The 12,286-nt window shown below is 41.4% G+C and overlaps 1 protein-coding gene across 1 annotated transcript in view; it reads left to right on the forward strand.

Moving 5' to 3' along the window:
* Window positions 1–12,286, forward strand: part of skap1 (src kinase associated phosphoprotein 1) — a 30,754-nt gene that overhangs the window by 7,033 nt on the left and 11,435 nt on the right. The window contains exons 5-9 of the mRNA XM_084002089.1: window positions 8,011–8,088; window positions 8,290–8,373; window positions 8,462–8,586; window positions 9,591–9,654; window positions 11,551–11,751. Of these exons, the coding sequence (XP_083858215.1) occupies window positions 8,011–8,088; window positions 8,290–8,373; window positions 8,462–8,586; window positions 9,591–9,654; window positions 11,551–11,751 (552 nt within the window). The remainder of the gene's footprint in view (window positions 1–8,010; window positions 8,089–8,289; window positions 8,374–8,461; window positions 8,587–9,590; window positions 9,655–11,550; window positions 11,752–12,286) is intronic.

Here is a 12,286-nt window from a genome sequence, read left to right on the forward strand (position 1 = left end):
TGCGCCGCATATAATTACATCCCTCCGTTGCCTCTGGTGTGGCGCCTTGTTGAAACCCAGGGAAAACAGGAGAAGGTAAATGTGCAGCAGTCCATCTGTAAGGAGGAACATAGGCAGAATGCAAAGTGGGAAGCTGGGGCAGGGTGGCTGCTAATCTCCCCCAGAGCTGTCAATGTCACAGACAAATAGCAAAACTATCAGATGCGGCGGGTTCACCCAGAGGTTAGCGTTCCCAGGTACCTCCTGCATTCACTCCCTCTCTTTCTCCCCTTGCCTTGCAAATGAGAATTTGATTTTGCCCTCCACTGGAATCCATTTCTGGAGATGAATGAAGTTTCAATGCCAAGCCCAGGTGGCCCTGCTGATTTCTTAGGGAAATAAATGGAGATGGGAGAGATGTGTTGGCCTGAACACAGACAGTGACACGACGGCTCCCAATGCCTCTGGGATCCCTCTGTTTAATTGTTGCAGTAATGTAACGCTTTGAGGTCATTAACATGCCCTTGTGGAGTTATTCGAGGATGCTGAGGATGCATGCCTCTTTACACCGGGATCTCCGCTCGGCTGGAAGAAGTCAGCATCGTGTGTGTGTGTGTGTGTGTGTGTGTGTGTGTGTGTGTGTGTGTGTGTGTGTGTGTGTGTGTGTGTGTGTGTGTGTGTGTGTGTGTGTGTGTGTGTGTGTGTGTCTGTGTGTGTCTGTGTGTGTCTGTGTGTGTGTGTGTGTGTGTGTGTGTGTGTGTCTGTGTGTGTGTGTGTGTGTGTGTGTGTGTGCCCTTACTGTAATCAGCTTATCTCTGGAATCAGAAGCCAGTCAAAGGGGAAAACATCTGATGGTACTTTTCATGCAGTTTTGGAAGTGCGAAAACTTAAACTTAAAAAACACCAGGCTTAAATAATAACATCAATCATCATCATGATAGACTTTTCAAAATGTCGTAGGTAAGGCCATTTTGCTTTGTAATTTTGTGGTGTGGTAAACCATTTGAAAAAAAAATGTGTGCAAACATGATTAAGAAAAACTTAAGTGTTGATATAAAAAAAGTTTATAGTGAATTAACTTTTCACTATAACTTTTACATTTTTGTCTATGAGTTCATTTGAATTTTGTAAACTAAATGTGTTTAATCACTTCTGCTGCAGCTGCTCATAGAGGTTCAGTTTTCCTCTGAATGAAGCACTGCCACATAAATAAATAATTCTGTTTTTTTACTTAAATATTATTTTCAAACCAATTAAAACGGATAACAAGTTTCTATATATATTTTTTAAAACAATTATCTTACATGAACATTTCTGTTTTGCAAAACAATATATGTATGAATCTAAAGTTAAGTTATATCATTGCACAAAGTTTATTGCAGCTGTTTAAAATCATCCATATTGTCTGTTTCCTCATATGAAAACATCTAAATTGTTCCAATTAGCTGACTGAGTGGAAACCTGCTAAACATATTGTCAATATATCACAGTATGAATGGCATTTAGAAAGCAGAATTGAAATAAAACAATAAATCAAAGTAAAATTTATGCTGACATTTAGTGGGAAATAAAATTATAAATGATCATTTATAAATGTGGACTGTTTTTTTATTGTGTTATTTCTAGTTATTTATATAAATTCCGATAAGGTTATAAACCCATAATTTGTTCCACTGAAAATAATTAAAATAAACATTCTTATTTTAAACGAAACCACCTGCTTCAGATCGAAAGACTTGGATGGGCGGTTGGCCTTATGTTCCTGGACACAATCATTTTTCTGTAACACCTGTTGCCCGTTGGACTTGCTGGTGATTTATGAAATGAGTCAAAGAATGATAGCCTCATAAAATAGTTTATTGGTATAATATATAACAGCGGTGACTATAAAATAAGAGCAATTATATGTTAAAAACAAAGGTTTTAGGCATGAGATATTGCTCAGAAAGCACAGTGAAATTACACAGCCCTCACAAACATACTTACTTATATTAAAATTTTTAAATTATATTTAAAGCATTTTTAGTGGAAATAACAACAGCATTTTAAAGTTGCAATAACTGTACATTCAGAGAGCGAGCGTGTCGATTTTCTCCGAGTGTTTTTCCCTCCAGGCCCTGTCGTTGATTGTGTTATATCCCGTTTTTATCACGGATATGCAGGCTCTCCTGTGGGCCCGAACTCCTCCATTGTTGGTATTTATATTCTTACGACTTTTCCCCCCCCTTTTTTGTCTGTGTCAGTGAAGCAGCTGAAAACCATCCCCAGCGATTAGAGGATCATTGTATCCGCAGTTAAGCATTTGAATAGTGGTAGTAAATCTAGAAAAGGGAAATTCAGGGTCGCTGTATACGCTGCTTATGGCTGCCCAGGGGGAAGCCGATGTCACATAGTAAATTTAGCCCCTTAGTGTCTTCACTGTAGCCGGCCCGTGTGCTCGGATGTGGGGGGATATAGCCAAACGGAGCCTCGTGTGACTTGACATCTAATCCTGCGTTAAAGGCGGAGAATTGTATTTATTTTTTGTCCAAATTGCATCAAAGGTAACGGACCAAGTGAGACAATAAAAGAGAGAACCCAGATGTCTGCGTGCGGCATTAAGTTGCATTATAACAGAATTTTCTGAATCCAAATCTCTGATATCAAATATTTACCTGATCATTTCTGCGCGTATTAGAGTTCTTATTCTTCGCTCAGTCGTAAAGCTTTTATCTCAAGTGGCAGATCTGTTGTTTAACATGATTGACATCCCCTCATCCACAAAAAAAAATCCGTAATCACTCCTGAATAAATTCCCTGGTCCCATTAAATGTTATTAGGCGAGGACGCAGGCATCATGCAGCCTGATATAATGCACTGCATGTTTTCTTTGGTTCAAACACATGCATTAGGAGGTTCTAAACACGGTTTATGTATCGATGACTGAAGTCCTAATCAAATCACGGGGAGGAGAGGAGGGCATCCAAGACATTCTGCCCTTAACCTCAGTGCCTCTCAGTCTCTCTCCTCCCTTCTGTTGGCCGCCTCGCTGGAGGGACACGCAGCCACGGCCTCCTGCTTTAATGAGGAAAAATGTATCAATTTAGCTCTGGCCTGAGCGCAGATTGAGCGCCGGGTGGGTGAAGGTGCACTGAGTGAATCCTTTTTCCTAATCAAGGACGGTATCGAAGAGGATTGCGGTCCCTCTCGGTCCGTCTGTAGAGTCAGCAGCATTCCTCCCGCAGCCCCCTCAGGGCCGGGGAGCCTCTCTCTGCCTTCTGTTTCACCTCATCAGCAGAGTTCACGCGGGGGTCAGGTCCTGCCCCCCTTGATGCTGCATTCAATGCAATACCTCTCTGTAAGCCCCCCCCTGCTCAGGGGCTAAGCACAGGAGAAAGGAAACGTATGATAACTGGCTGATTTTTTATTTTTACCTGTGCTGTGATGGTGTCACCTCTTCAACACACTCTTAAATAACACAAAACATATGAATCCCATAGAGTACATACAAGCAGTATGTGGTGTTTTTCTCTGGATAAAAAAAAATAGGATTCTTTCTTTCTTTATATACTTACACACTTATTATTTATTTATCTATGAGGAATAGCACACATTAAATATGATTTACCTGATATAATTTTGCCAAATTTAGTCAAAATGATAATTTCCATCCTCCGTCCTTGGACAGGTTGAGGCTACGAATTAAAAAAAAAAGAAAGAACTGAAATTATTAATTTATTGATTAGAGAAGATTAATCGGTAACAGTTTTGAGAATCATTTTCTGGTAATTTTTAATACAAATATTCAGCTCCTCAAATGTAACTGTTTGCTGGATTTCTTGCTTTTAATATAATAGATTTATTAAAAATAAAAGTTTATGGACTGGTTGGTCAGACAAAACAATCAGTTTGAAAAATCCAACACGGGCTTAAGTAACTAGTGACTGGCGTTTTTCACTATTATATGACGTATAGATCATTATTAGTTGCAGCCCTAAAGCTGACAAAAACCCATCAAAGCACGTGGTAAAATATGATATAATCGATAAGAAGCATAATAAAACCTGTTATTGAACACATTCATACAGCGCTCATCACAATCATGACTTCACAACAACGGATGAGACTAAAAATGACAAATATATACAGTATAACCTTACAAGCACAAAGGATGACATAAACATAGATTTCAAGCGGTTTCTAAAAAAAAATAATGGAGCAAACAGACAACCAATATTAATGCTCTAAATTACATGCAAACTTCAAACACATGAGATAGACATTGAACAATCGAGAAAGATAAAAATATTACCAGTTAATTTAAATTTCCTTGTCTTTCCAACCACTGTAAATACCACAACACGTACGCTGTGTATTTAATCATAAACGTCATATCGCCATGATTTTAGGTAACGTGTTTTATTTATATACAGAATTTTTAAAGCATGAGAAAGCAGCACAAAATGGCAAAAGAAGAACGAAAGAAAGAGCTTTTTTTTGTTGGGCTAGCAGGCTTTTTCTTCCCTCCCTCATCTTCCAGTCTTTCTCCATTGAACCGGCTGAATTAAATGCTTCTATATGGGGAGACGATAGTGGCTCAAACCCTCTGGAGGTGCTCGTCCCCCTGCCAGTGCTGCTGCAGCTCTCTGGCTTCCCACTGTCTCACGTAAAAGATGCTAAAGCTGCCGTCTCACTTTCCACCCTCCGTAGTGCCATCAACATTTTCGGTGCATTTTATTTTTGTGTTTTCATAACATCTTTGTTGCATTATGACCACCGTTAGATCTAATGTAACATATTAGTCCTCCCACCCAACCATTTCCCTTCACTTTGATTCACTCTCTATCCAGCCTTTGATTGACTTTCAGCCTAAGTAAAGTGGATTTTAATGAGAGAATACATTAACTCCCTCTGGTCATGCTCACATAAATCAGCCTTTTCTTGCGGGATCAACTGCTGAGCTCATAACACCATGCTGAGAGAGTGTGAATAACCAAATGAAAGATTGCGACTGTGGCGAACCGCTGGCAGCTCAGATGCATTGTTGTGTATCTCTCCCCCCCCCCCCCCCCCCCCCCCCCAGTTAAAAACAAGTTCAGAAAGGCAACAGAACGCAGCACTTAGCAGCACCCAGGTCAGCTCGCTTATGAAAATATCCCTTTGTCAGGATCAATTAAACACATATCTCTGGTCAATTTCCATTGATTATTTCCTTCCATTTGGAAATGGGGGGTGGGGCGGGGGGCTCGCATCTCTTCCTGCTGATGACCACCGAGTGCAATTAGATTCAGTTAGCGTAGCCTGTAGCAACTCCTCACCTTGATTTACAAAGCATGCGATGCGACTCCAACGTCGCATCTATCTGCTTCTCTTTGTTGGTAATTGCACTCAGCTAAATAGGTTATGCTGAAATATCAATAAATTGCCATCAAATTAACGTCAATACCAAAGCTGTGGATGGTGCTAATTAAAACGCAAAAGGGATGAAAATGAAGTCATGGCATTGCCATGAATAATTGATAACGCAATTTATGATTTTTATGAAAGAGTGCCGTCTGTCTGCGATTTTTGATGAGGCCTTAATTAGATGCATTAATGTGTCTCTCCGTGCCTGTAGTCAAACTCAAAAACTCAAACACCATGATGGTTGTTGGGTTTTTTTGATGCCCTTAATTACACATTTTCAAATAACATTACCTCTGAATATCCACTTAAAATTGCACGGGTCCCAGAGAGGTGTTAGTGTGTAATTTTCATTAAAGGAGGCATTGTTAACTCGGGGCCAATCAGAGCCTGCTTTTGTTTAGGGTGGGATCGGGGACTTGAGCTAGCAGCATGAAGCAGCACGAGACTTTCAGCTTGTGCTGCTACCCTGTGGAAGAATCCTGAACTATTGTCAACATGTTTTTCCATTTTCATCAACGCCGTACCTTGCGTTTTGAGATTCATACAAAGCAGGAGACGGGGAAGTGAGGCCAGGTCACACGGCGTTAAAGTGTTAAACACGCACGAATGTGTAATGTTTATTGACTCAGATCAGAGTGATCCCATGTTGATTTTGTACCTCCTCGTCAATTAGCCCGGCCCGACCTTTTGAGATAAATGAAGAGCGAGGAAAAGTCGAAAGGATGAGGGGATTAGAAGTGGGCAGCAACAGGGAAGCGGGCCCGGGGAGAAAAAATGGACGGACTGCCGGCGGACAGATGAGGTGGGGGGAGTGTAATGACCGCTGTTTGTTATGATGTACTGAATCAGGTTCTCTTTGACAAAACAGTCCTTAGCACCTCTGTATTTATAGTGTCACCAGTCAGTCCATCCACAAAGGCAGGCCGATGATATGTGAGCGTGTTAGTGCCGTGAGGTGTCTGGGGCTCTGCTCTGGAACGACCCGCTCATCCGTCAGGCCCACGAGCTGAAGCGGTGCGGGGGTTATGGGATCACAGGCTGGATAGTTGTGAACTTCAATCTCTGGAATGTTTGCCACCCCAAAAAAATAAAAGAACGCCAATATCAGCTTTATTTTTGCTGTCTAGTAATTCAGACATATCTCACTGGGAATGCTATATGTTATCACATATTTTTTCATGAGTTTTATGAATGAGAAAGAGGTTGCAGTTTGTCTAATGTTGGGGAATGCTCTTGTTTAAACCAGAGGACCCAGATGTGGCATGACATGTTTGGTTTTTCCCCAGCAGTTAAACAGGTCCTTTCTGAGAGGGATGGACTCCAGGCATTCCTCTTGTCATCGGCGGTCTGAATGGGGTGTCACGCCGACTAGTGTAAATGGTCTTTAAATTGTTCCTGTGTTTCAGACTTAAAAAGGCGGTTCCTGCTCTCCCTTTGCTTTTTTTCTGCTAATGCCTGTTGACTAATGAATTCAGAGGAAGCCGAGGTTTTGTTTTTGACAAATGGAAAAGCCAGGTGCCCCTGTTGAAACACGGGGCGGAAGGTGGCCCTTGAGGCCTGACCGAGGGTCAGTTTTTACAAAATCCCCTCTAATGGCTAAAGGCTAGAAAATAGGTCAAAGAAGCAGATTTCGTGACAGACCTTTTGAAACTAAGTTAAACACGAAACAGCCGGTCTCTCTCTCTAGGAACCCTGCTTGAATACCGTATAACTGCTGTACAACGTCTCCGGTCCCATGAAGGTGAAAATGCCCAACAAAGTGATCTTAAAGGGTTCCTACTACACCCCAAATTCATTCCAGAGCACATTTCTGTCCCTTTATGAGTCACTGTGTGTGGATCTGTGTGGCAGCTTTACTAGAAGAGACTCTCCGGTCCGTGTATCTGTTGGGGGGAGTGTCAGCGCATAGTCATAGCCCTGCTATGCCTCGATTATGTACTAATCATAATATATGTATTGTTGGGGAAATCTCCTGTATTAACATCCAATGTGAATTATGTGTGGTACAAAAATATTAATTAAGTTAGAAGTTTCTCTTTTAAACTTCTCGTCTCCAGCAGCAACAGCACAGCAGGCTAAATAGTACGTGAACTGCATTGTGCGAAGCTTGCCTAACAGCAGCACTAATTAACTAAAGCCCCCTTAAGTGGTGCCATTGTCCTATCATGTTTTTCAAATTTCAACTTTGTAAATTGAAGAGAGGATTTCCACAGGAAGGTTGCTCCCATTAAAAGTGCAACGTGAGCAGATGAATGGACTGCAGTGCTCAGCAGCACTGTAAATGTATTGATCCCAGCTTGCTAAAGGCCTAGCGGGAATGTATCCGATCCACGGGAGTCGGAGACTTTTATATTCACCGTGTGTGTGTTTGTGTGTGCGCCTGGTAATGAGGAATTTTGTAAGTGCAGCTTATTAGGAGTTAGTGCTGAAACAATCAGTTGGGGAATTGATTACTTGATTGACAAATTGTTGTTCTTTTAACTCATTAATCAAGAAAAATGGAAAACTTTTTCTGGTTCTCGATTATTTTATATCTTTATGAATTGAATCTTTGAGTTTTGACACCTGAAATATGACCGTGGTCTCCTTTTTTCTATAAACGGTTCCTTAACTTTTCATTGACAAATAAACTGCTTCTGTTCACAGACTTTGACATCCCCCCCGTAGCGCCGCAGGACCTCGGCAACATCTTAAAGCAAGGCTACTTGGAGAAGAAGCGAAGAGGTATAGCAGCGTCTCCATACTGGCCAAATACTGTTATCAAGTAATGTCCACTGTTTGTTTCAGTTACTCGGACTTAGATGGGTGGCGTTGACTTAATAAGGACAATTTGAACGCCTTCCCGAAAACAGCTGAGCACAATAAAAGAAGCCATTACAAAATGTATCTGAACAAAGGTTCACATGAGCGACTTTCTCTCTCCAGATCACAGCTTCTTCGGCTCCGAGTGGCAAAAGAGATGGTGTGTTCTGAACAATTCAATATTCTACTACTTCGGGAGTGAAAAAGGTTTGTTTTTAAATGCCAACATACAGAATCATTACAGGCTCGTGAATTGGATCGGATAACCTCCTCCCACACGTACTCTTCCCCACAGATAAGCAGCAGAAGGGTTCCTTTTATATCATCGACTACAGCGTGCAGCTGGTGACCAACCTGAGAAAAGACTCCAAAAAAGCTTCCTGTTTTGAGCTTTTTTGCCCTGGTCGGCGTTCTTTCCAGGTCTGTATTACTACAACAAGCCTGAACACATTACTAACTAAATCTCTGTGTCCAGGGCATTGGAATATAGTTTGATAAATATGATTTTTGCAAAGGTTGTGATAGTGGCTTTGCATAAAAATAAGCCCTTTTTCTTGAGCAGAAATGTTTAATTACAGCCCACTAATACATCACCTGATTTGAGCTCATAACAAATATTTAAGTATGTGAGTATATGTTAATTAACAAGGCATTGTAGTACATAAATGCTAAATATTTGTAGGATTTTTTAAAAAGGGTGTTTCCATTAAATAGTCCACTAAAGAGCACTGAGTTGATTTTTCTACTTTAAAATGTCCGACTCAGTAGTTGTTGATTACAATTCTCTAAAAAATGAATTGAATAGCACTTGATATAAACGTATTATTATGTGAGGGTCATGGTAGGTAAAATATAAATAAATTGCAGAGCCGGGGGAGGAAAAACTGGAAAAACAACAGAATGTACTAGAATAAAACTAGGATATTCTCTGAGATTAAAGCAGTACATTTACAAGGAAAAATGTGTATACTTTCTGAGAAAAAAATGAATGAACAATTAATTAATTAATTACAAAAAATAATAATACCAAATTAAATGATAATTGTAATAATGGTATATTGGGGCCGTACATGTGATTATGTTTCAATAAATATTGGTTATCAAACTTGTATGTATATGGCTTCAAAACTAAATCTAAATCCATTTGGGAAAACATTTTATCCACACGTCTACGTGGAACATTAGTGATGCTGTCTAATTATAACACGGCTATCCCAGAATGTATGTGTTAATTGAATATTTTAGATCGGATCATTTTATAGCTATTTCAAGAGGGGACATCTCTATTTGCTCCCTTTCTCCCCTTTTAGTCAGCTAGGAGGAGAGTTGGTGTGTTGAAGTGAAGATTAAACTTTTATATCCATATAAATGCACCTTTTAGATGTAATGATAATTGCAAGATTATTGCCACTGTTTCCCATTAGTTCGCTGCCAGCAGTGCTCAAGAGGCCAGAGAATGGGTGGACCAAATCAATTTTGTACTCAGAGGTAAGCCAGCGTCTCTGTGTCATTTCTTCCGGCACTTATTGCATGTGAATTTTTTCTGAGCGTCCGCCGCTTCGTTGCTTCTCCTAAAGTTTCGTGTTTCTTCTTTTGTCCTTATTTGAATCCAGGGTTTGAGGGTCGAGGATATCGCATGTTGTTTAGATTGTAAAGCCTTCTTAGACAAATCGACGCTGGGTTATATAAATTAAATTGACTTGAGTTGGAAAAAAAAGCCACAATAGGTTAATTGGAAAATAACATTTAAAGCAGTGCAAACCTTCAAAAACCGTCTTGTTTTTCTCCATTTTCAACTAAAGTTTGCTCGTGTGTTTTCGAGGGGCAGAAAGGTCAGAAATGAAAGGCAGCCTTTTATCATCCCAGACTCGGATGAAAACCACCCCATTCTTCACTAACTGCACAGCGGAGTCCTAAATCTCCTCATTCCACATGTCACCCACCATGTCATGTGCACCCCCCTCCCCCCCAACCTCGCCTCCCCTAACCCTCCTACCGAATTCCAACTTACAGGAAATTGATTGGTAGATGTTCTGGTTATCCTCCAGTGACATTGATTTCTGCTTGGCCGCCGGTGTACGGCCGAGGACCTGATACCCCGTGTTGCAGTGGCCAGTCGCCTGCAATGAGACGGCTCCTCCATCTGAGCGAGCGGTCGTGCCTGGTCTACTCTAAAATGGGCTCGGGCCGGGCCACTGATTTGCGGGAAGTAAGAGACACTCTGCAGTTTGTCTTACTTCCCCTCCCGACCAGCTCTACTACAAAATGCAGTCCTGATGCAGAACATGTGGATGATTATTATTTACCCTCTTCACCTCCTGAATTAGCCAGAAAACAAGCCCGACTCATCTTTTCACCATGCACTTTCTGTATGTTTGTGGAAATATTGCATTTGGCCTTTTATTTGATATTGACAGTAGAGAGAGGAGACAGGCGGGTGTAATGTGCAACGAAAGATGTGTTCGTATGGTATCACTTGGACAAAAGACGACCCAAAATTGAGATTTTAAAGATAAACAGATGATATAGAGGAGAGCAGCGGATTTAAAAGTATAATATGTAACTTTTACGCTTTAAAATGACTAAAACGATTAGACCTACGTTATTAATTTTGTTGATTTGTGTACTTGCATTATCCCAAATGTTTCCATCAATTTTCAATCCCAGAGAAATCTGCAATTTTAATCAAGGTAATGGTGCGTTTCATTTGGTCGCCTCTCAATGATGTCACATCCCCTCTGCGCATCTGTCAGCGTTGTGGTTGTCGGCCTGAAGCGGTCATAAATTGACTTTTCATCCGGGATTAAGCCACATTTTCACAATAAACTTGTTAGATCTTGGTAGTTTTTAAACTACATATTTAAACCGGATGAAGGATTTTAGTCATTGAACTTCTGGATCTGACAAGTTTGGAGAGGAGGACATGAATTATTCTCACAGTAAAAACATCCTGAAGGTTGAACATTGGAAGGAATCCTGAATGCAATGATGGGAGAAGACAACAACTCCCATGATCCCACGCTACTTCACTACGCCACTTTTGTTATTAACTTATTTATCAAGCAAAAATACGAAACATTTGCTGTTTCTGACATTCTTTAGCTTTCGCTTGCTTTTGTGTGTTCTATATAAATGTACATTCACTATTTGTTTAGGTTTGAGCTGTTAGTCAATAGAAATAATCTAGAATTGCAGGCAGAATTCGAGCCTCTTGCTCGTCTCTCACGCCGTACGTCACGTGTCCGAGCCTGTTGTCCAGTCGGGACTCTTTGAACATTTCTCTAGCTTTACCCTTTAATGGATGTGTGTGTCTTTTGGTCCACGCTGTGCTCCATCTTGATGCTACCGCCGCCCGTCACGTTGTCTCCCTTCTCTCTCTCGTAGATCTCCGCTCCACCTCCATCCCTTGCGACGATGACGAGGAGGAGTACGAGGAGGAGGAAGAGGAGCCCTATGATGACATTGAGGGGTTGACCCTGCCTCGGCGCGGTGCTGCCCAGGCCTCTCAGAGTGGCAAACTGGGAGGAGGGGGTGAGGCAGGGGAGGGAGACGAGGAGGACGAGGATATCTATGAGGTGCTGCCAGGTATGAGGATGTGGTTACCACACACACACACACACACGCACACACACACATGCACAAACTCTCATGATACTCAGTCAGACAAATAGACATAGTCGCTCTGACTCACACACACACACACACACTCCAGCCCTGAGGGATTTTCTTTTGCAACAAGAAATATTTGTGATGATCTCTCCTGGCTGTGAAATGTGTGTTGCCAGGTACCTTGCTACCACCACAGCAGTCAGACTGATCACTCATTTTAAATCAAGCAAAACACTAATAAGCCTGTCAGGACTGAGGTGTTTGCTGCAGAGACACGCAGGGCGGCAAGTGAAGACTCTGCGTACATGGACTAGAAATGAGCCTCCTCTGGTCCCTCTCCTTACCTCACTGAGAGCCATCTGTTGAGAAACGGTTATGTTGTTGAAATCAGCGAGAGCCGATTGTTCCCGAATCCTCCGTCATAGAACGTCCAATTAGCTAATGTTGCCAGGCAACAAATAGCCTACAATTCAATCCGCTAAGCAGAGTTTTGGCTAAAATTGCCTAGCAA

This window comes from Eutrigla gurnardus (assembly GCF_963514095.1).
Source record: "Eutrigla gurnardus genome assembly, chromosome: 22".
Taxonomy (NCBI): domain Eukaryota; kingdom Metazoa; phylum Chordata; class Actinopteri; order Perciformes; family Triglidae; genus Eutrigla; species Eutrigla gurnardus.